The sequence below is a fragment of the Chroicocephalus ridibundus genome, chromosome 2 (genome assembly GCF_963924245.1).
Source record: "Chroicocephalus ridibundus chromosome 2, bChrRid1.1, whole genome shotgun sequence".
NCBI lineage: Eukaryota > Metazoa > Chordata > Aves > Charadriiformes > Laridae > Chroicocephalus > Chroicocephalus ridibundus.
Window position 1 is genome coordinate 60,645,351 of NC_086285.1, and position 24,364 is coordinate 60,669,714.

Genomic DNA, 24,364 nt, shown 5'->3' on the forward strand with positions numbered 1-24,364 from the left:
GGAAGGCCCTCTTTTCTATCCAGAGTCTACTAAACTCAATGGGAAGGATTCCAGTGGCTACAGATATGAGACCTGATCATGACCCTGGTGATGGATTCCATATAAAGATACACAAACCACTACTTCTAGATATGCTTAGCATCTCTATCTGTTGATTAAGTTTTCATTCATTTTCAATCATTTCACTGAATTCTGTCTACTGGATTAGTCAGTCCTTTGTCAGAGGTGTATTTACAAACAAACTGTCCAAGAAGTTTGGCAGATGTTGCCCTTACAGAGATAGAATATTTTCAAGATGTTGTTTTCATGGAACAAGCAGGCAAAGTGGAGAGGGGAAATATATGTCTGGCAGGTTTTAGTCTACAGTTTATAGCTTATTGTTGTATCCTGTTTTACAGCCAAGCAAGTGAGCTCCAATTCTAGCCGTAACAAGGCATTTATGTTCTAAGAATGGGATTTCAAAAGGATCCTAAAGTTAGATACTGTTCCCTTTGATGTAAGTCAACTAAAACATCAGTGAATCCCATTGAAGGGTATGAAAATACATCAGGGGAGGTAAGGGAAAAAAAGTACAAGGGAGGAGATGAAAGTATGTGTTTCAGAGAAAAGATAATGGGAGAGAAGGAGAGAAATAGAGACTGGCCTACAAAACTGACTGTGAGGAGGGTTGTAACCCCTCCTTCTTTTTTTTCACAGCTGATGTGTCTTGAGAACCTCCACCTACTGCTTAGCATCTTGTGAGCACCCACCCATCTGTCAGTGTCTCTTTCTTTGCTGGCAGCCTCATTATAGCTAGAGATACTAGCTTGCAATTATTCAAAAAGGATCAAAGTAGGAGAATAGGAAAAAAAAGATGCTTGCAACACAAGGAGTTCTAGGAAAATGGGAGACCTAGCTGCTCATAGATCTTGAATGCCAGAAAAGTCCATCAGCTTATTTAGCCTGACCTTCTGCATAGCAAAGGACATAGAAGTGCATGCTACTTCCCATGCTGTTGAGCCTCAGAACTTGTGTGTAACTAAAGCATATCTACCAGAAAACCTTGAAAAGAAGGACACAAGGAACGCAGAATCCTACAGACAATGCAGTCATAGAATCATAGAATACGAGGTTGGAAGGGATCTCAAGGATCATTTGGTCCAACCTTTCTTGGCAAAAGCACAGTCTAGACAAGGTGGCCCAGCACCCTGTCCAGTTGCATCTTAAAAGTGTCCAATGTTGCGGAATCCACCACTTCACTGGGAAGATTATTCCAGTGACTGATTGTTCTTACTGTGAAATTTTTTCCTCTTGTGTACCATCGGAATCTCTACAGGAGTAACTTGTACCCATTATCCCGTCTCTTTTCCATGGGCAAATGGAAAAAGAGAGTCTCTGTCTTCTTTGTAGCTACACTTCAAATACTTGAATATGGTGATGAGGTCTCCCATAAGCCATCTTTTCTCAAGGCTGAACAAACCAAATTTTCTCAGCCTTTTCCTCATGTGGAAGACTTCCCAGTCTTAGATCATCTTTGTGGTCCTTCTCTGGACCCTTTCCAGCCTGTCCGCATCTTTTTTGTATAGCAGGGACCAAAATTGAACACAGTATTCCAGGGGTGGCCTGACAAGCACTGAATAGAGTGGGATGATGACGTCTTTATCTCTGCTGGTGATGCCCTTGTTGGTGCAACCCAGAATTCTGCTGGCTTTCTTTGCCGCAGCAGCACGCTGTTGGCTCATATTGAGCTTGCTGTCCACTAGGACCCTCAGGTCCCTTTACCCAGAGCTACTCCCCAACCGGGGAGATCCCAGCCTGTGCTGCACTCCTGGATTATGTTTTCCCAAGTGCAAGACCTTACATTTGCCCGTGTTGAACTTCATAAGGTTTTTGTTAGCCCACTCTTCCAGCTTATCCAGGTCATCCTGCAGGGTGGCTCAGTTGTGTCCCTTGCTTTTTACAGCCAAATGCCTCACAGATTTAAGATGAGGAAATGGTGCATCTGAATAGCACTAAAGAATAAGAACAAAGAACAAAGAGTGAGAAGGGCATTTTGTTTGACAAAGTTGTACTTCTGTGTTCTGAACAGATGGCTGACAATGACCTGAGACCTCAGAAAATTGAATCGATGAAAGAAATGTGTTCAGATTTAATTATAGGTAATTGCACAAGGCACAGAAAGGGTAAAACTGAGCCACAAGCCTCAGTTTATTGAGTGAATATATGTGGCAGGAGCACATAAAAAATTCACCCTTGTTCAATTTTATGAAGTTTCCATCACAAAACATTGTACTGATTGAATAAACTAAAGCCCACATTTATTTTCTTTTTGTTTTATTTCATAGTTACGTAATTTCAGACATTTGCTCAATGTCTGATCCTCATTCTTATTTCTTTGAACAACTGGCTTGAGTTTTGTGGTATTTGGTGGAAGAGGAAATAAAATGATCATTAGGGAAACTCACTTCACGAGCTACAAAGTGACTGACCAGTAGAAATCTTTGGGAACTATGCAACTCATTTCCTACATGTTTCTGAAAAAATCCTGCTCTGGTTCATTTGGTCACTGTGAATAAATAGTCACATGTGCACATGTATGTTAGATATCTTTTAATCATCCCCTTCAAAAATTTGACAGAATAATACCACTGTCATGTCAACCAAGGCTATATTCGAGTCAAAGATGCCACATCATGCAAGGGTTGTATGTAAACAATACTTAGGAAAAATTAAATAAGTGCAACTCTTCTGCATAACTATTTAAGCTGAACTTCTGAACAAATTTCTTGTTGCACTGGGTCTGGCGGAGGTGGAGTTAACTTTCTTTGCTACAGAAAAAAAAAAAAAATCTTTTCTGGATTTGTGCCTAAAAGAGTGTTGATAGCACACCAGTGTTTTGGCTATTGCTGCACGGTGCTTGCACAGCGTCAAAGCTATCTCTCTTTCCAATTTCTTCCTCAGTCAGTAGACTGAGGGTAGCAAAGACGCTGGGAAGGAACACAGCCAGGATAGTTGAATATTGGCTGAAGGGATACTCCATACCCAACACCATGCTCAGCGGTAGAGCTGGGGTGGAGGAAAAGGAAGGAGCAGAGGCAGCACGGTGTGCTCAAAGCCATGTCCAACCTGACCTTGAACACCTCATTCCTACAGTACCTGCCTTGAGATTCGGGGACTCAAGAGATGTGGGAAGAGTAATTGCCAGTGGAAACTGAGACAAAAAATTTGTGGAGTACCTCAGCCTTCTCCATGTCAGTTGCCAGCAGATCCCCTGTCTTATTTATTGGAGAGTTACAATTTCTTTTGTCTGACTAACGTGCCTTTTATCAGATGTTCATCCATTTTTGTTAAGGTACAAGTACCAATCAGTTTACGTAGAGATGCCCCTGGCTGGAGAATACACTTAATCTATAAATTCAAAAAATTCATTCCAATAGAAACTGAGAACGAAGACTAAGAACCAGCAACATAACTCGCATGTGAGACATGCTGTCATGCAGCCTCTGACCATCTACAAAGCTCTTCTCATTGACATACTTCATGGTTTTTCAGTCCATCAGTCTAGCAAATACATTTCCTCCCCTTTGGTTTATGGGAGTCATGTTTTGAGGTTGCTTGGGAATGGATCAGCAAGCCATAGGTGCTGTACTCCCTTCTCTAACTTTCAGCATGTCAGCAGGTACGTGCAGTCAAAACAGCCTCTGGTGAGATTTTTCTGGAATGTCTTCCCTAACTATAAGATTAAATATAAAAATATAATATGAATTTATACAAATGGTACTCTCATGTCAGAGTGAATAATTTTCTCCAATAAGTATGAATTTCATTGTAAGTCTTTCAGGCTGTGATACAGTTTTCAGTCTAAAGCCATGCATAAAGCTAAACTATGCAGGCACAGAACTTCTGCTTGAAATATCGCTGTTTCCCAACTCTCTGCACTTTCTCTTTTGAAGGAAGATTATTCTTCCTTTAAAAAATTAGAGATACTTCCATCCAGAAGACGAAGAACTTGTGAACAAAGAAGCATTCTTGCAGAGGTTTTCAAAATCCTGGATGGGGTTGTGCTCGAGGTACCCACAAACAGTATCAACAGTGCCATCAGTTGCCTCAGAATAAGACGAAAAGTCTGCTCAGGTGTTCTTATTTTATGGACTTGTAGATAGATGGCTTTTGGGAAGCAATTCAAGCCTGACAGTGAAGACATCTGAGGCAGTTTTTCAAAGCAAAAAGTAAAGAAGAATTACACACACAACCTTGAAAATAGACTGGAACACAACATACAACTTAAGTTCTGGAGAGATTTTATGTACGTTCCTAATTTGCCTGAGTTTCTTGGCAGAAGTGCTGGACTTATAAGACATAGTAACATAAAATGAAACATCTTTATTCCTTTAATGTCAAGCTTTGGCTCATACAGATTTTCTGTCTTGTAAAGCAGAAAAGGCCAAACAGACTAAATTCATGGCTTATGAAAGGCAGTTCATTCAAGAAATTAAAATATTTTATTCAGCAGAGAACAGAGAGTACAACAGCAATAAAATATGCTTTTATTTTTTTCTTTTAGAAATAGTCAATTTTGCAGAAAAAAAGGTGTCAATTGTATAATAAATATGTTTTGAAAGAACATTCTCTGTAAAAAGTTTATTCCTATCCTTCCAGTTTTCATAAAAATGCATTTAATTTAGCCTGACATAATCTTGTGAAAATCTATTAGGCCATGTGCAAAAATATTTCCCACTATTTATCAGTATTGTTAGTGCTAATGAACACGGAGTGGTGCTACCACAATTTAATAGCCTTGCTGAGTAAGATTTTTCTAAGACTGTTTTATTAATTCAACTAAATAAGAAACCACAGCTGTACTGGAACACTGAAACCATAATTGGGCACCCGAGATTTTTCAGAATTAAAAGGGCACTGCAGCTTTTTTTATTTTATATGTAAATAAGACAAATTAAATGGAACTCTTGGTTGTCTTTACTTCTATCTGGTATCCTCCTTTGTGAATGCTATCGTTGATAATCCATTTTCTGGTATGGATTTTTCTTTCATCTTTCTTTCATCTTATGTTTTGCCACCATAATATAATTTACAGCCCCAAATTATATAAACTGTATATCAGTAAGAAAGTCAGAATTGTATTTCTTCATTCCAAAGTCATCTATATATTATTAGTCACACTCCCTGCTTAATAATAAGTATCAATTATATAGTTTGCGAAGGATGTCCTGGAGGAATGTCTAGTGGAGCCTAATGGACATTTGTAAAATTTCTAGGCATGTTTTGAATCATCCACTATAAATGGAGCACTGTAGTGCTTGCTAAGAATTCATTTATTTTTTCAGCCATAAAATCTCACATAGGTCATTACCACTGCATTATTAGTTCATTATAAAAATTAATTCCTCCTCCTCAAAAAAAATGTAGACTTCTGCACCACTTTTTAATCAAAATGTGTACTTCCCTAACCAAAAAAACGACGGGAACTCAAAAGCTGCAGAAATCAAAAATTAATTTCATTTTTGAAGGGTCTGTTGATGTTTTCTTCTAGAAGCTGGGGAACACGTTTTTCTGATATTACTGAAATTATTAGTGGAAGTAAAAAATCCTCTTCGAGGATATAATTTATTCTGGTTAAATTTTACAAGCACAACTGATTTGATTTCCGTCACATGCTATAGAAACTTTTCACAGTGACTTCCTTAGAAACACTTTAACTCCTAGACAAGTTAGAAGGAACTGAACGTGCTTAGAAATTCTGAAAGGTGGCTGAACAGTGTGTATTTCTAGTAAGTATGACTCCTGTCTGTTCAGGATGTATAAGTGTATTTGTTTACAATGTAAAATGGGTTCCCTTTTGCTTGGTGTTTCAGCTGCTACAGAGGTTTCCTTTTCATTTGATGTTGGAAATGGGCCCGTGGAAATTGTCGTTAGATCTCCCAACCAGCTCAATGACGACCAGTGGCATCAGGTCAATGCTGAGAGGAATGTCAAACAGGCCAGCCTGCAGGTAGACCAGTTACCCCTGGAGGTCCGGAAAGCACCCACGGAAGGACACACACGACTGGAGTTGTACAGCCAGCTCTATGTTGGTAAGATGCTGAGTGGGTAACCGGGCTTTGCTCTCACATGTTGAACACTCCTTGCCTCGTGTCTTGCCAGCAGCAGATCGTTTAATGTGGGAAGTTGTGCTCCTGAAGCACTTGCATGACTGCACAGGAGGGAAAAACTAAAAAACAAGAAGAAAAGACAAGCATGTCCATAATTATGGAAATCAGATCAAGTAAGAGAAAAACATTCTGTGTTGGCAACTTGCCATTTTTGCCTTTCCCCCCTGGCTGAAAGTACCTTTAGCAGGCAGTAGTGCCAAATTCATTTTTTGCCGAGTGTCTCTCTCACACGCACTCACTCACCACAGAAGTGAAAAATTCTGCATAGGTCTTGCCAGGACTGCGTGTGCCTGCAGTACCCGTCCTAGGCTCGGCAGCACTTCCAGCCTCTTTAGGTTTGATCATTGCCTGCACTTTTGCGTTCACGGCTCTCGCTGCAGTCTTTTCCCTTTAGTCCCATGGGCTGTTTGCCCATTCAATGTAGGAGAGCGTCACACAGCGTTACACAAGTGGAACCCTGGAGCCAAGTTAGTCCAGCTGCTTTCTGGAGCTGCTGGTCTCTGCTACGTTTTGGGCAGGCTGTTCCAGCAGCGCTTGTATTTCTCTGACTGTTAGCCCCGGGGCTGCGAAGTGCAGACATGCCAAGTGCCATTAGCTGGAATCAGAACTGCATGAAATGTTGAGCAAAGAAGCACTTTCCTACCTCTCTAGATATCTGTTAGCAGGAGAAGAGGAAGAAGGGAAGAAGAAAACCACATTATCTCTTTTTTCTCCATGTTAGTCAGGATTCAACAGCAGAAATTAATTAAAATGAGGTTTAAAGCCTTCACTGCCTTAGTAAATAGCACGGTGTCACTGCAAACTGTGTATAATGTGTCACCAGATGTGCAGTCATTATTTACAAGCTCAGATTCTCCTCTACTGCTGACTGTGATCCCGATAAAAGGCCGTTTCAAAATAAGCTGAAATGTGAAGTTTGTTTAAAAGGGGGAGCCTTAGCCTTTTAAAAGAAATTCCAAGCTTTTTGCTGAAAACAGGAAGAGCTGGATTTTTTTCAAGTCAGAGTTCTTGGGGAACTGTTAATAATGGTGATTTTTATTAGTAACACGAGCAATGCTTTAAAATACCTAGTACCTTATTATGGTGCCTCCCGTTCCACTTTCTGTAGAATAAATATCTATTCCTTGGCCCAGCGAGAGAGCCTGAGGGATGTTCACTTCACGTCCTAGGGGCTAGGACAGTCACCAGGAAGGGAAAGAAGGCAATTAGATGTATTAGGGTTTTTTTCATCATATGAGTTACATAGAATGGGATCACACCGGAATGCCCTCTGCCCCATGCACTCGGCAGAGACCAAGCATTGCCTTCTCTTACTCCAAATCACCAGCAGTTGATTTGAAGCAGCCCTCTCTCTTTGGTGTGTATTTAGTCCTCTTCCCCATTCAGGTAAATATCAGCCTCTGTGCTCGGTGGTGATGAGCGTTCAGATCTCCCCAGGGACTCTTCAGCACCTGCGGCACTGCAGTAATCAAAGAGACGAGATGATGAGGAGAAAGGATGACAGCCACTCATTGTTATTTGCTTCCATTTTTTAGGTTTTCCTTTGTTTCTAATACAGCCTCAGATAAGACTTGCCTAGCTAAAATCGCATTTTTCAGCAAGTGTTTACTAGGGGGAAAAAAGGAACAGTTGTTAGTGACTGCTAAGAAAAGGCACCTCAACCCAGATTTTCAAAAGTAGCTCTTCAGTGTTTACGTCCTTCACCCTATACTCAGGCAACTAAACAATATACCTGATGTTGCTTGGAAATTAACATCTACATTTCCTACTGCAACTGGGACCGGGGATTTAAATCTAGTCCTTCTTTCCCCAGCATACCTTTGAAAAATGTGACACTGCATATCATATTATGACATTACTATTGGCATCTATCATCACTAAATCATATGGAGAGTAAAGCTATACCTTATATACCAGGTCCATGTCTTCCACTGTCATCTCTAAAAATCTGGAAGTTAAAATCTAATGAAGTCTTACAGTGGAGGGCTAGAATCTCTAATGTCTAATCAGTGTAAAGCAAACACACCTAGCATGTATGCTTACTTATGGTATGGTATCTAAAGGTTAGATTTTATTGATTCCATTGTCATTAGGACAAGGCAATTCCTTGCCTTTACAAAGAAGTTACTTATTTCTGGCTGTTGTCACAAGTTTAGCAATGTAAAGCAACAACAATAAAATCTGTTCAGTGTTCTCTTACAGTTTTGCATTCCCTCTCAGGTGCTGCGGGAGGCCAGCGAGGCTTCCTAGGTTGCATTCGTTCGTTAAGGATGAACGGGGTTACACTGGACCTGGAAGAGAGAGCGAAAGTCACGCCGGGGGTGAAGCCTGGCTGCTCCGGCCATTGCACGAGTTACGGGATGTACTGCGCAAACGGCGGTAAATGTGTCGAGAAATACAATGGCTACTCCTGTGACTGCTCCAAAACTGCCTACGATGGACCATTTTGCATTAAAGGTAAATGCTTTAGTGCAGGAGACGGAGTATGGGAGAACTGCCTGAGAAAAAAAAAACACAATAGAACCAATGCTTCAACTTTTATTAATTAAGCAAGTAAATCCTGTTTAATACTTCTTATAAACAAGTCAAATTATACACCCAGGATTTTAATGTGATCGTTTAAAACCACATCTCTCATTAGTACTAATATATGTTACCTATTTAAATCAAATAACACAACAACAAAATGCATCGGGAATGCCTCTAGTCATAGCAGGTATGGCAGACTGTATTCCACAGTCTTGAGCTGTTGAACAATAAATTCCCGCTAGCACAATGACACGGTTACTCCTTTAGAATAAACATGGATTTAAACAAAAACGACCTAATCTCATTCAGAAACATATTTGGAGTTACATAGGTGTAAGCTTCGGTTGAATATCTTATAAATTGGGGTGCCAGCATTTGGATTAAAAATTTTATCCATCCATAAGCAGATCAAATCTTCTAGTAGCTCAAACTGGGGTAGAGATTGAACTTGCTAGGGTAAGGGAAGGTACAGAGCTCCCACATCTATGTCAGTGCTTTGGAAATGCCTAAAGTATGTTCTGCATTTTCAAAATCAACAATTGTAAGAGACCAATTTACTATGGACACACGTGCCTGCATAAGAAAGGCAGACAAGTGAGGGAAAGACAATCTTACACACAAAAGAAAGAATGAAGGTGCTAATTTATTTCCACGTTTTTTCTTATTTTGACCAGAAGTTATTGTGACAAATGACGTAGTAATGGGAATATAATTTTCCAAATGTTTGCCCAGTATGCAGGCTTTGTGACCGCTTGTTTCCCTTACATTTCAAAGGATATTCTCATTATATTCTTGAAATAGTCTTCTCAACACCTCTAAAGGTTTCATCACATTTACCTGAGGTGCGAATGTCTCTCAGCAGCTCCCTTTCAGTGTCCTTTTATTGGTACACAGAATCATCCAATCTGATGCTTTTCCTAATCATTTTAAAAGCTTTCCCAAAAGTTGCTAATCCTACGGTTTCAACTAAAAAAATATGAAGGCTCTTCTCATCAGTATCTGAAGCCTCATAAACTGCTCTTTTGCTTTCACATTGCACACTGTACCAGGAATCCTGCAGGCAGGATGGGTCACCAGTCACTAAATTCCCTCAATGAAGCTGTCTTGGCAGTAGGGGAAAGCTCCTGTCCTTTGACATTCCGGTTTCCAACTCCTTCTTAGCTTCTCTTTGCTTTCTAAGTCAAACTTTGAGAGTTACTTTGCAAATATCCGTACCCTGCTCCCTGCCAGCCACACTTAGAGAAAACCAAGTTTGTAACAGAAAGAGGCAGTCTTTTTATCTGATGCTGGATTATGGACCGATCTTTTAATTCATTTTTCATTAACACTTTGACTTTCCCCTCTCTAAAAGCACTGAAATGCCTGTGAACGTCTTTTTAAAGACTATATTCTCTGTTTTCCACTAATTCCATTCTTTATAGCAAGGACATAGTTGGCTACTGCTCTGTCACTTGTGGTTTTCTAACCTGCACCACAGTATGCAGTTGGAAACTGTGATGTTGGGTGAGTCTAACGTGAGGCAAGCAAGAATATTTTCCTTTGTTCCCTTCACTAGGAATTCATGTCAGCTGCCAAGAAATAACAAGGTTAGTGCTTTGCACAACAAAGTAGGACTATGTTTTGTTATTTTACTTCTCAGAGTAAATCTTCCAGGCCAAGCAGCTCTGTTGATTTGATAATCAATAGTGCCTGACTTCTTAAGTCATCACATTCAAACCAATACCAGAAAAATATGCTACTCAGAAGGAGCGAAGGGTGACATAATATAATACCTTTCAATATACCACAGTCTTCTCTTCCCGTTTACTTTGCCGCAAAAAGCTTTTCTTATCCCAAAATTTTATTTTGATATTCAAGTCACTTCCCCATGGCAAACTTTTGGGGGTTGGTTACATACTGAAACTGCTAGCAGAAGAAGTGATAGGAAAAATCCAAGAAAAAACCATAATTACTTAAGGAAATCACGATACAATAGTTCATAAGTAATAACCACATCTCACAATAAAAACAGGCTTCGCATATTGTGGATTCTTTTGCTGATGAAATCCATCCTTAGAGCCAATGGTTGATGAGTGACAAGAAATTGCATTGTCTCCAGCCTTATTAGCAGCAGATCACAACGTGATTGATGTGGTAGTGGCTTGGAAATTGCAGTGTTTTTTTACAAGGACAAAAAAAGTGCAAAAATGCAGCCTGATGTCTATTTTAACTTTATTTTTGTTTTGTATTTGGGGCATATGCAATTGGCTTCACTTCTCCCTTCATCGCTCAGAGAAATTGTTCTGAGGAATAGCTGCAGTGTTTCTGCAGTCCTACAGATTGCTTTCTGACCTTTCCCTGTCCTTTGCTTAAGCATAAATTCTCTTTTTTTTTTCCTTGCACAGCTGTTCTATCATCACAAAAGCATTTCTGAGAAAACAATTAATTTATGTTCCCTTAAAAACAAAACTCTTTCCTTCCTTTAAAGAAAAAGAGCGAAGGTCAAATGCTGAAATGGCTACGCAGAGCGTGTGGCAGCACCGCAATGTGGGGGATCCCCGAGGGAGAAAGCATTCCTCGCTTTGGTACTGAAGTGCTGTGGATCTAGCGTAGGAGAAGAAATGGCCCAAGAGCAAGACAGTGTGGCCAAAAAAAAAATAAAAATAAAAATTAAATAGCTGGTGCTGCAACTCATGGGCCTTCAGGTGTGCTGGAAGGGTAAATTCAAAGCTTCCCAGTTTCTATGCAGTTACTCAATTTGCAGCAACAAACACTAAGGTGACAGTGTATACGCTTTTTTCTTTCTTTCAAGTAAAGCTCAGATTCACGGTGTAAATTTTTGCAATCCTTATGCCAATGCCCAAACTCCTTCATGTTTGTTTTTATATTTGCATGAACCCTGAAACTCCTTACAGTGATATTGTCAGGGTCAGATTTCCTTCCTTTCTCACTCCCTTCTCTGCCTCCAAGAGAAAAATGAGCTTTTTACTAGGATGAGTGGATGCAAAAAGAAGACATAGCAGATCTGGTGCTACGGCACACGGGTGAAGCAGCTCTGCATCCTTCCACAGACTCTTAAATTGCCATTTGGCCATCTCGCAGTTCTGCCCTATTTATACCATTCAATTAATTCCCTTTATTTTGCTGGGTGCAAATACATTTAATTTTTTAGCTGTGAGTAATGGGGAGGTGATTTTTTGAAGTGCTTTAAGATAACTAACATCATAGTTTTCATTGTTCATAATCCAAGAACCTGGAAAATTGAGGCAACGTTCCCTTCCACCCTCAAAAAAAAATTCTGCTATGCACAACATGATCATGAGCCGTTAGACAAAATTTATATCCGAAATTTTCCTTGGGTTGGAAATGTTAGACTCCAGTCTGGTAAGTCTGAATGCTACAGTCAGGTTTTTCTACGTGTAGATCTAAATTCAGGACTTGGGGCTTATCCTCTATTGAGTAAATATATACACTCACAAAAAATAGATATACTCTGTAAAGCTATTCCGTTCTGCTGTCCTGGCAATACTGCCTTATTAAACATGCACAATAGTGCTCTAGTGCTTTGAAAATTGCATTTCACTTAAGTCGCAAGAATTCTTTTATTGGAAAAAAAAAAAAACCAAACTTTTTTTTTCTTTTTAAAGCAAAACACGTCTTCCCTGTCCCCCCATACTACGTATATATCTCAAAAGAGATATCAACCAGATTATAAACTGAACTTGCCCTGCCCACTTCACATCCATAATAAACTACATATAAAATGCAAGGATTTCTTATTCTGTACACAGAAAGCAAACAAATCAGTGTAGTAAGTTAAAAAATACTAGGTCCTGGCTCAGAAAATGTGATAAACTTTCAATTTCTTTGTCAGCTAGCTATAATAGGCCTGCTCTGGTGTCATTGCTCACTGAATGCAGATGTTTTATGAAAGCTGAGTAGAGCAGCTTCAGCAATATTGCCGGCTGCTGCGTGCCTGTGCAAAGGCAATGGCGAGATTTGAGGTTCTCGCGTCAGACACCCATCTGCAATATTTATACACCTGCATGCTATTGGAGTACTATTGGCACCTCACAAGCGGATAAGGTATTTATCCTTACAATAGCTCTGTGATGCGAGAAAGTGTTTTATGATGGTAATGCAGAGAGCAAATGAGAGAAGGAGGGAAGCAAGCCACTGCTCACTTTGAGAGTGGATACCTGTGGTACAGGGAGGAATTGAAGCCAGATCTCGCCTATCAAAGTTGTCACTCTGAATACTGTGCAATCATCAAATGGCAGTCTCTAATATTTCTCAAATGGCTCTTGCAAAGCTGCAAGTTTTTCTCTGAGGCTACCTAGAGAGCACCTCCAAAGACTCCCCGGCAGGAAATCACGAAACCTGGTCTGTTGTATATTTGACATTACATTTTTCTTCATCCATCCTGTTTTATTTGATGGGGGTTTTTTAACAATTATGGGTATTTCCATTAGAAAGGGAGCTGGCTTTTTGGTTTGATTCAGCAGAGAATACACAGTGCAGGTTGCCATTCCCTTATTCTGAGCCTCCTGTCCTAGACATCAGTTCAAACGGCTGTAGCTGTAGAAAGATCTATAGTAACTTCACATCAGTGCAGAATGAACAGCACCTGTGATTTCCCGGACATTTTTGGTCTTTCTTTGGCATGTGCACTTCTGTCCGGGTATAGCAAGGTAAAATAAAAGGCACTGGCTTTACAGGGCCATTGCAAAAGAAGGTTCAGAGCTCAGCCTTGCTTAGGTGTGCCAAACTGCTTCCCCACAGAATCTGCCTGTCGGCATTGAGTAGGGCGGCTTGCAAGTGTAATCAATCAGGTGGCTTAACCCCATCTTCTATGGCACTCATCCTGTTCCACTGAAGGTAGCAGGAAACTTTGCATCGATTTATGATGAGTCCCCATAGTTTCACAGGTGGATGTTACTTCACATCTCCCCCAATTCTGATGGTTGTTTGTTCAAGAATAATTTTTTTATAGGCAGTACTGATATATTCATATAGAAGAAGCAAGCTCTCGTTGAGTTTGTATTCTATTAATGCCAACATGCAATTGATGCATTTTGGTATTTTACTCCACATGTAAAATGTTCAAACATGCATCACAAATTATTACAGTAATGGTAGCTAGAATATGAGAGCTGAGGATGTAGGACAAGACCTTTAAATCCCCACTTCTGGGTTTCACAAACTAAATACTGAGCCTGAAGGTGGAATAAAACGTTGAGTGAGCTAAGCAGATAAATGATAAGCATTACCATCTTCAGAGCACTCAAAGTAAATTCTCTCCCAGATCAACAGCTGTGAGATTCTGACCCTTTACTGATGCCCTATGGCCAGAATATATCTCAGCAAACAGTCTTAATCTTTGTGACCACGGCCTGGAAGTCACTGCAATTTCTGGTGCTCTCTAGCACATTTTTAGCCACAAGCCAGACAAGCAAGCTCTAGTTAATCTATATTCAATATTCAAAACTATATGAGAAATCAAAAAGGAAATAAAATTATGCACCGGGAAAAGAGGCTTTGTCCTGCTGTCTAAATTGCTCTAACAATCTTTGTACATGCACCAAGTGTCAGAACGCCTCCAGTGACTGTCCTTAGTATTTTGAAAATGCTGCTTTTCACATCCAGAACTCCATGCAGGGAAGACATAATGTTGAGCGCTAGCAAGCAGCGTCACAGACTTGTATTTTTAATTTACCGGATCTGACAGGGCCAAGGAGGCATTTAGGGCCTCCAGATGGGACATGCTTACATCTGTTAAGAAAGCATTTCAGTCAGCTTTGCGAAACAAAGAGGAGAGAATCTTTGCTGCAGTTTTAATGTCTCCTGGCCAGGCTTCATAACTGTCAGGATTTTGTCTTTGGCTTCTGTAAGGCAGGGATTTTGCCCTGTTACTCACATTAATAAGATTGCTTCGAAGGCCCAGCCTCAAAAAAGCCAAACACAGTAATACCAGAGAAATAACCGGCGTTACTTTCGCCTTGGTCCACAAGTAAAAGGTGAGACAAGCCAGGTCTTTGAATTTAACTTGGAAAAATGTGAGATGGCAGTTGTGAGCCAGTGATAGCTGTCCTACTGCAGAGGACACCTCTTACAGTGCCACTCTTGAAAAGCTCCTGTGTTGAAATTGGGGGAGTTTTTTGGGGGGTGGGGTGGGTTTTTTTGGTAGCTCCACAGATCTGTTGCTTCTTTATTTATTAGGAATAATATCTTGCACTTGATTCATGACAATCCCTATTAACATTTGTATTCTGACTGTCAGCACAGAGCCAATTCAATTGCCATAAAGCCTGCGTCTGTATCTTTTATATACGCCTCCAGATAGAAAATCTTGCTGAAGCTGTGTTCAGCCTCACCTGTGCCATGCTGGCAATGCTCTTCACAGGTGAGGACAAAGTAATGGAGAAAAAAGACAAGTTCTGGGTGTGACTGACACTGACATTTCACAGCGTTAAACCAGCAGCAAAGGAGAATCAGATCCCTACTTATATTTTCTTAGGCCTACAACACTGGCCCAGAAATGTCGTGAGATTGTGGAATTCTTTTAAGAGAAATGAGGGGTTTTGTAGGTATTTGGCCTTTTCCTCCAGTCTTTCAATACTCCTGATCCCAGACATAATGAGAGTGTACAAAAATAAAAGTATCTGAGCAGGGAGAGACTGGGGAGATGACCAAAGAATTGTAACCTTCAAAATAAGTTTGTCAGTTCTGGGTACACGTGCATTTTGTGTGGAAATTTTGGATCAGCTTTTGCTTCATCCCTTTTCAAATTGAAGCCAGACAGTTTTGTGAAATGTGTGCAGTTCACATTGGGGATACGCATATTGCCTGACAAAATCAAGAGGATGACTTGATAAAATCAAGAGAGGATGACTGCACTGCATATTGGTGTGGAAATAGGTACTGCTTTCCAAAGAAAACTGACCTGTTACCACCACATCCATTTCCCTGAGGTTTCTGTCTCGAAAGGGCAGTTTGCAGAGGAACCTTTCACTACGCCTTATGCCTGATCCCCCAAGACTCATCTTTTCAGATAGCATTAGAAATACTCCAAAAGAAAGCAGAGAGCTTGGAAACATCATCCACATTTTGGCAGCAGGGTTTATGCTGCATTTTACCCATTTTATTCAGGCAGTGTCCTGGTTTTCTGAGCGGTTTTTTGAATGAAGGACTTCAACATTCTTTCTATAAGATCTTCAGGAAGATGATGCGCTTGTGACCTCCAAGTAGATAGTTTTTTCGTTGATCAGCCCTCAGCATTTCCAAGTCATCTTATACCTGCGTTCAATATAGAGAAAATTGTCCTTTAGCTTTTTCTAATATTCCCTAATAATTTAAACAACCTGCTCCTGTGAGCTGCTGAGCACTTTGCAGCCTTGCTGCAAGGACTTCAGCTTCATTCAGTAAAGAGCATAATCATGTGCGTGAACCTCTTTGCTGAGCTGGAACTTGAGGGGATTCAATATCTTCCTGTTGAGGGCCTAATACACTCACACAGCCGAAGTGAACCTTCCTCTTATTCGTTCTCTTAAGAGAGGTGGTGTGCGTGTGAGGAGAATTTCAAGGCTCATTACAATAGCTTGCACGCCTGTGATAATACAGCTACACTGAAAATTATTTTCTCAGCGCAAATCAAGTTAAACGTACAGAGCATTCTTAGCTTTGTCAGGAAATCCTTTTGGGAAAATATAGTCGTACCATTTCAGAGAGCACCATTTACTTAAAGCTTTCTTTCTAGTAATGAACATTTAAAGGAGCAATTCGTAACATTTGCAGCTGTGGAAAATGCGTTGCACGCTTTCCAGTTCAGCCCCAGAGCAGCACTGAGGTCAGGACTGAAGGTCCCAGTATTCCCAGTGCATGAGGCATAGCTGGGCAATCCCGAAGATCGCTCCTAAAATAAAAGGCATGGCAAGCAGTAAACAGGCCGGAGGCGAACATAATTTTTCATCAGTATGCTGCGTGCCTGCGCAGAGCCTCCCTCCGCCGGGGCTGCGGTCCCCCCTGGCAGAGCGGCCACGTCAATCGTGGGGGCTGCCCGCGCCCCGGCACCCGGCACGGCAGCTGGGGCCAGCAGCCCTGCCCACGCCGCAGCAGCCTAATTGATACAGCATCTGCCCGAGGAGCGGCTTGCGTGAGCTGGGAGCAGAGGTTGGAGAAGAATAAATTAGCAGCCGTAGGGATATTGTTGAGCCCGTCTTTCAAATACTGAAGAGCTACAGTGTGCGCTGCTTTAGATTTGTAAGTGCTAACGCTTATTTTCAAGACTGCTGTTAACAGCAGGAGGCATCACAGTTTCGGTAAGTATTTTCAGGATAGGGTCCTTCACTTTTAATACAGGAGTACTTAAGTTGAGTCTACTGCAAAATATAGTTGTTAAATTGAATTGCCTCTGCCATAACTGTTTCAGGGTGATTTAAGGTTTCTCCTATAAAACAGCAGTTATAAATCTATCAGAATGATTGAATTATTTATAGCACCTTGGGACCACAACTTGACTCCATGTTTTACATGGCTGCACAGTGACAGTGACTATGATATTTTGAGTGTTGGAGAGTTTTTACACGGCAACAGGAAAACATAAAGCTTTTCCAGCGCTAGATTCCAGCACATACCTTCTTAATTAAGTTAAATTTAAAAATTTCCCTTGATGATGTTGTCCCAGACAGCAAAGCCTATCCAGGACCACAGCATCACTAAGGGAATGACTGCCATAGAAAGCCAGCCCAGCCATCCCCAATAGACTTAGTAGGTTATACACTACCAGTGGTAGGCAATTGTGCTGTGCTGCTTAGGATGCTGTCGAAGTAGCCTTCATTGTAAGAATGTCAACCTTGAATTATGTTTTTAATGTTAAGAAATAGGCAGGACTGTGTTATTATGAGAAGTAATAACAATGCTTTTTCAACTGCAAGTATTAATTCTGCCAAAAGTAGTTTTATTTTCTGTCAGAAGGATTGAAACATGACATTTTGTCTCAGATTGGTTTGAAAACTTTGTCTGGGTAGCATCTCCTGGGAGCTACAGTTCAGGTGTCTCTTGCCTTGTTCCCCACTGAGCCAAGCTCCCTAGTTAATTTTGTCTCCCATAAGAGAATCCTAGTTATGCGGTTCTCACGAAGGATTGTGCCAGCAGTGGATAACTTTCTAGCATTGTGTCCAATCCTGTTCCAGATCTTTGATGATGGAATTTCCATCATTCCTTTGTGAGGTGCTTCAAACACACTTAAATTTGCTGGTCAGAATTGCTGTTTTTCCTTTGCTTTGACAGTGTTTGCTTACTGTGCACCTTAAATCTCTCTTCCTTGTGTCTCCTTCTTTGGAGCATTACCTACTGCAAGACTTCAATGAGAATAAATCTAACGTCTGGTTCTTCTGGTCTGTAGTATTCAAAAAAGATACAGGCATAGACCTTCTCTGTGACCCAAAGGAAATCAGTCCTTTACTCTGTGAATCCAGGTACCCGCCAAGAAAATGGAGATTGTCCTTTTCATGCTCATTGGAAAATAGTGAGGGTCTTCACCTAAATATTGGTAGTGCTTAAATAATGCAGCAGTAGAAATATGCACACGGATTAGTACTGATCAAGTCAGTAGGAATATGTTTCATTCCAGCAGGAATATGTTTCATTCAAAAGGCATCAGCGTGTTTAAGTTCTGTTGGTTTTTTTTCTCTCTCTTACATTCAAGATGTTGGAGCATTTTTTGAAGAGGGAATGTGGCTTCGTTACAACTTCCACTCCCCAGGGACTAGCATGAAGGATTTAGTTAGCCGAACACTTTTGAGTTCTGCAGATCCTGAGATCACAGCGCCTGACCTCAGCTTGAATAAAGAAGAGCTCAGCTTCAGCTTCAGTACCACCAAGTCCCCTTGTGTCCTATTGTACATCAGCTCCTATACCCAGGACTTCATGGCTGTGCTTGTCAAGCCGTCTGGTAAGCAACTGCTCTGGGCTCTCTCCGTTGAAGGCCCTATTGATAATAACACCAGCTTGGCATTCAGCTGAAGGTCTGAACTAATGAGAAAGTCTCTCCACCCTTGTCATGTAGAAGTTAAGTGCATGGGACCCGAACCTGTGTTCTGCTTTACTACATTCTGCTGTACTAGGTTTTGTACTGAAGTAGCCGTTCAATTCAGTGGGGTTTCACTAGACAACCCTCCCTCTCAAAACAAAATGGGGGGAAAAGAAACCCCAAACCCGCTATAACAGTCAGATCCGTGCTGTGAACTAGCATTATGGAGGGGACAAGTAGGCATCCACATGTAGGCACGGTAATTGCTGAACTCATGGCAATATCACCAGTAATCAGTGGAATCCTTGAAGTGTAATGTACTGTCCTTCTGAAAATCGGGATACCCACTGAGGTGGCTGAAATATGGATGTAGCGTAGTGTATAAGGTCCTAAACATTTTGATGACAGTTGAAGGTTGGATATGGATCATCTTCTGTTAGAATATTAAAACTGTATATAAACACTGAATATTCTTTGATTCCAAATAGTGTCTTAGTGCCCTGTGAAAATCATAATTAGGATGATTTTTCTACCATTCTCTTCTATGGGATAAGATAGTATGAGTATTCCACATGCCACTCATTTTTTTCCCTTCACAGGGAAGAAAGAAGGTGCATGAGAGGCATCCCGCATCAGACATCTAAACTATAGTCATAAAGGTCTAGGGCTGCTCTTATGGGCCAGAATATTTCAGGTTTTGATCAATAATGGGGTCTGCATTTCCCTTTTCAAGCATCCCTCCTTTTAATCAAATATTAAAATTTGTTACAAAGAGCCGACACTTCACTTTTGTTTAGAAAAGAAAAATCTGTCTGGCAGTATGTCATGAATATCAATTAACCACTTTTGACTATACTTTTCTAACAATATAACCAGAGGTTTTCATTTCACCATATATTATTAAATTTCTGTAAAAGTCCAGACGGTCACCCGTCAACAACAATTAAATGTGAGAGCAAAGAAGTCCCTCGTGTAGATTATGTGTCAGTGTTAATTTGTTGTAATTTTGCCTTTATTCATTGCATATCAATGGTTTATTCTTTAGAAAACATCATGCTTTGTAGAACTTAAAATAATTTTACTGCAGCAAGGATAATAATCTCAACAATGAAGTCTACTCGATGTGCTCAAATTTGTACCAATTGTCCATGTTGTTCAAGGCATAGCTCTGATTTGTTTTATTTGCAGTCTGGAGTGTTTACAAACGCTTCGGTTTTGAGATGCTGGTCATTGTCACACTTCTGGATTGTAAACCGGAAGCAGTTGTCAGCCCAGTAGCTTTATAATGTCACACACTAGCTCTTCTCCTACTGCAGAGACCAGGTCTGAGAGCAATTTAAGTGTAAAATTATAACAGTTGCATGAGAAAATAAAGAGGGGAAAACAGCTGGTGAATAGAGATCAAAATACCTGAGGGTGCTTTTCACATTTCTTTCACTAGGGAATTTGCAAATTCGGTACAGCCTAGGAGGCACCAAAGAGCCTTATAACATTGATGTTGACCACAGAAACATGGCAAATGGACAGCCCCATACTGTTAACATCACGCGGAATGGACGGGACATAGTACTACAGGTAAGTTGTAGGTTGTTTGCTTGCATTACTTGTAGCTTGTAGCATTCTCTATCTTGATGGTTTTCTTCTCTCTGAAGATACCAGTGCAATTTAGGAAGTAAAATGAACAGTAGATGGCGTTCTGCTTGCAGATCATACTCCTAGGAGTTAACAAGCTATTCGCTCCCTCTATTGCATCGAGTTATGTTCTGAAATTTTCATTCTAGTGTGATGACGGTTGGACTAATACACGTGTCACTGTAGATGCTTGAGAGCATCAGAGACATCTGGGCTGATAGATAACATGGGACATAGGATAAACCTGCACCGTTCTGGAGCAGCAGCTGGAACCCGGGAGGGATACCCTGCAGCATCTTAAATGGCAGTAGAGCCTGATGTACAGACAGCTAAATATCATGCCGTAAGCCCTGAGTCTGCAAATGAGAACGTCTTTAAATGTAAATTTACCCTGCAGTCCGGTGAAATCAGAAGTGTTGTTCTGCAAAGATGAGCAGATGCTTAAATGTTTTTGTGACAGGAGTCTGAGGCAGAGAGTATTATTGAAGGCACAGAGCTCTGGCTTATTTAGTTTTCGGTACAGCCCAGGCAGGAACTTCGTCTCTCCACATCTCAGTTTACAAACCTTTGAGATAGTATAATACTATCCAAATAACTGAGGGAAGCACTACAAGAAGCAATCAATGTTTCCAGGCAGCTTTCCCTCTGTGGTCATTACAGCACTCTGTTTTCATTCCCTGGTTGTCACATCTACAAACATGGAGATTGCAGCAGGGTATGAGAACAGTTTTGTTGGCAGGAGAGTCCGGTGGATGGGATAGATTAATCTGGATTTGATAGTTCACAAGAAGCAAACCAAAACCAATAAGAAATGAAATATAAAAAGGGGAAGTCTCCTTGGGAACCGAGCCAAAAAGTAAAGGATAGTAGCTGTCACACTATTATCTACTGAAAGATTAAAATAGATCCCTGACAGTTATCGTTTCAAGGCATCAAAAGGAAACTTTTTCAATGTCATTTGGCTGAGGCACTCGGTACTCAGAATAACACTGGATGCATTGAAGTAGAATTGCCATAAAATTATTTGCAAAATGCCCGATAATCTAAAAAATATATAGGTGATGCATCCAAACACTTTTCAGACTTTTGGAGGTTGGGAAGGGTATATATACGCATCTTCCTTGCATGCTGTTGCATTTGGATATATTTCTGTTACTGCTAAATGGAAGCTAAAGAAGACGTAGAGTTAGGTTCCCTTCTGCTGTTAAATGCTTCAATTTGGCGGGGGCGGGGGGAGGGTATGGCATGGTTCCTATGGAGTCATAGCTGGCTGATTTAGGCAGCTGTAAAACTAAACAAATGGTTTTCTGAAGGGATCAGGTGAGGTACTTCCCCAGTTGGAAAATGTGTACGCAGTTAAGTATCCCAGCATTGCATCATCTCACCTACATTTGTGGCCCAACAGTATTTTTTTTCCCCAGTGTTCTGTTGGATGGCTACCTGTCTAGGGCTTTGAAGAGACAGAAACATTTTGGTTAGTGCTGCTCTGCTGGGGTAAAAATTTCTTAATTTAGTCAGTGTTCTTGAAACACAGCTGGTTTACGTAATCAGAAAGCGGATGCATTTGAGGCTTATTAAATGAGATGATCTGTCTGATGCACACGCAAGAATAGGGAAAGGAGGGACCCATACAAAGCAAATCCAGAAATCCTACCCCTTCCGTATCCTGAAACAGAAGATTTCTATCAAATTTTGTTTATTCCCCATAAGGAAGTTGATTTTGTTACTTATTTGGTTATGTTCTGTAAATAAGAGAACTGATACAAACAGAAATGGATCTGTTAAGTTCCATAGTTCACTTGAAAATGAGTCCTGTTTTGAAATATAAGCTCTTCATGGTGTCTGAAAATACAGAAGATATAAATACAATTTTCCTCAGTATCCAGAGGACAAATCATAAAGTATGAGTTTTCTCTTGCAGATCTGAGCAATGAACATTAGAGTAGACTTTTATTTCCTGCTAAATCCTTCTCCAACCTGACGAGCAGCTGGTTTGCTTGCTTTTAAGGAAGACAGCTTGCTTGCCAGGTGCTGTTGCTCACAGTTCCACATCTCTACATGGCATAAAAGTGTCACAAGAAGGATTTATTTCTCATCAAAGCTTCAATTCAAGAGCACTCAGTTAGTATTTTTGAGATCTTAACAGCAAGTTCATACTTAGAATACCTGTCTTTCTAACTTACTGTAATACCCCTGTAGTGCCAGAGAGATTTAAAAAATCTGCAGCCAGGCAATAAATTGCTACCATATGAACTATGTGAACTGGAGTTATATCATGATTCTCAGGAGTTTCACTTTTATATAAATACAGTAAAAGACATTATTGAACTCCGTGAGACCTCACCTGATGCTGGCAGACAGGAGACCACTGGCTACTTACATAAAATCAGAGTTACTCTCCAATCACTCAGAATTTTAGGTGAGCTTTGAAATAAGCATATCCACAATGTTGTACATGCATACAGTAATAAACAAGCACAAACCCAAATATTTAGTGTGAATTGGTTTCACTAGAATTACATCCCTGTTCCTAAGATACCAAGACAGTCGAGACTAAAGGCAGTAGCAGAGACTCTCAAGAAGTTTTTGTATTTCAGTTTTCTACATGCACTGACTGCAGACAAATCAATAATTAGTTCTACATTAAATTACAAGCTCCCTTTTGTGATGCCAGTGGTTTCTCAAGGATACAATTAAGGATATACAGTTAATTTAGGTGCCAGGAAAAGCAAATGACATAAATTCAGGGACAAAGATCTGCTTATTTTCTGTTGTTCCAGAAAATAATGGGGGCAAAATTAACATTTGCTAGTAGGAATTCCTATCTCTCGTCTCTAGTAAAATACCAGATACTAGTAACTATGGCACACCTCCAAAGCTGCATTAGTTCACCTGTGGCAAGAAAAAGCCCAGACTGACAGATGGGGAATGCATTATCCCAGTAAATGACATTTCAAGAGCTGAGCTTTAGGTCACAGAGGGCAAGTTTTACTTTGTTTGACTTCATTAAAAGGTTTCATGCTTCAGCAGGGTATTTTCCATATCATAAAAACCAGATCACTCTTTACCGACTGTTCATGGGTGATTAATGCTATTCACACATCAGTAAAATCTTCTTTTAAGAATGCCAAGGACAAAAGCTCCCTAGCAGAGGTTCTGATCCAAAGCCCACTGAAGTCAATCAAAGGCCTTCCGTTGACTCCAGCAGGCTTTAAATTGTACCTTAAAGAACTGCAACAGCTACACCCTTAGTGCAAGACGTACACCTCCTGCTTCTGTGCGTGTCCCCAGAGTAAAATAAGGAGTGGAATCTGGATCAGAGACATTTCTGTTCTGTTGCACAAAGCTATATCAGCATGTTACGAAGAAAAAAAAAAAAAGAAAAAAACCCCACATGATGTGCTTTAATTTTCAGTGGAATAAAGCTGATAGTCAAGAGACTTGGACTGGGCCTCTCAGCTTCCATACCAAGATGTTCTTGTAGATTCTCAGCAGATCTCCAGTTCTTTCATACCTGCTTCAAAGCCATTTCTGGAATGGGTTTTGAGTCACAGCTTCTAATGCCTTCTTTGTTCCTGAAAAGGATTAGACCCAAGCAACTTTGTTGGGACAGTTTGTCCCAGATCCGTCCATACTGTCAGCAGCCACTCCACATCTACTCAGAAGACCGTATGGAAAGATAGCTGACAGTTCTCTCTCTCAGGCTTGAACAATATGGGCACCTGTGGTAGAGAGGCTATCACAACAATACCATATATTCACGATGTTAATAGCTGACTCCATTCAAAGTGAACTTAATTGTGAGGCTTTATGGAAATCTTGACTTAAACGCATCACAAGATTGAGAATAAACCAGAAAATTTATTTGTACAGATCTCCATTTTCCAACTTCACCAGAGGTAAGCAGTAGAAATATCCATCTACTGTGAAAAATAATCAAGGAACTATTTGACCCTTACCTGAATGAAACCAAGAAGAAACAGAATTTTTGCAAGTCTGTTCTGTTATTTCCATTTTGAACGCTGCACTACTTGAAAAGAGATAA

General features: G+C 40.5%; 1 protein-coding gene across 1 annotated transcript in view; it reads left to right on the forward strand.

Moving 5' to 3' along the window:
* The window catches only part of CNTNAP2 (contactin associated protein 2), a 1,163,712-nt gene that overhangs the window by 1,057,084 nt on the left and 82,264 nt on the right, over nucleotides 1–24,364 (forward strand). The window contains exons 17-20 of the mRNA XM_063325644.1: nucleotides 5,853–6,071; nucleotides 8,370–8,606; nucleotides 18,364–18,609; nucleotides 20,129–20,262. Coding sequence (XP_063181714.1) covers nucleotides 5,853–6,071; nucleotides 8,370–8,606; nucleotides 18,364–18,609; nucleotides 20,129–20,262 — 836 coding nt within the window. The remainder of the gene's footprint in view (nucleotides 1–5,852; nucleotides 6,072–8,369; nucleotides 8,607–18,363; nucleotides 18,610–20,128; nucleotides 20,263–24,364) is intronic.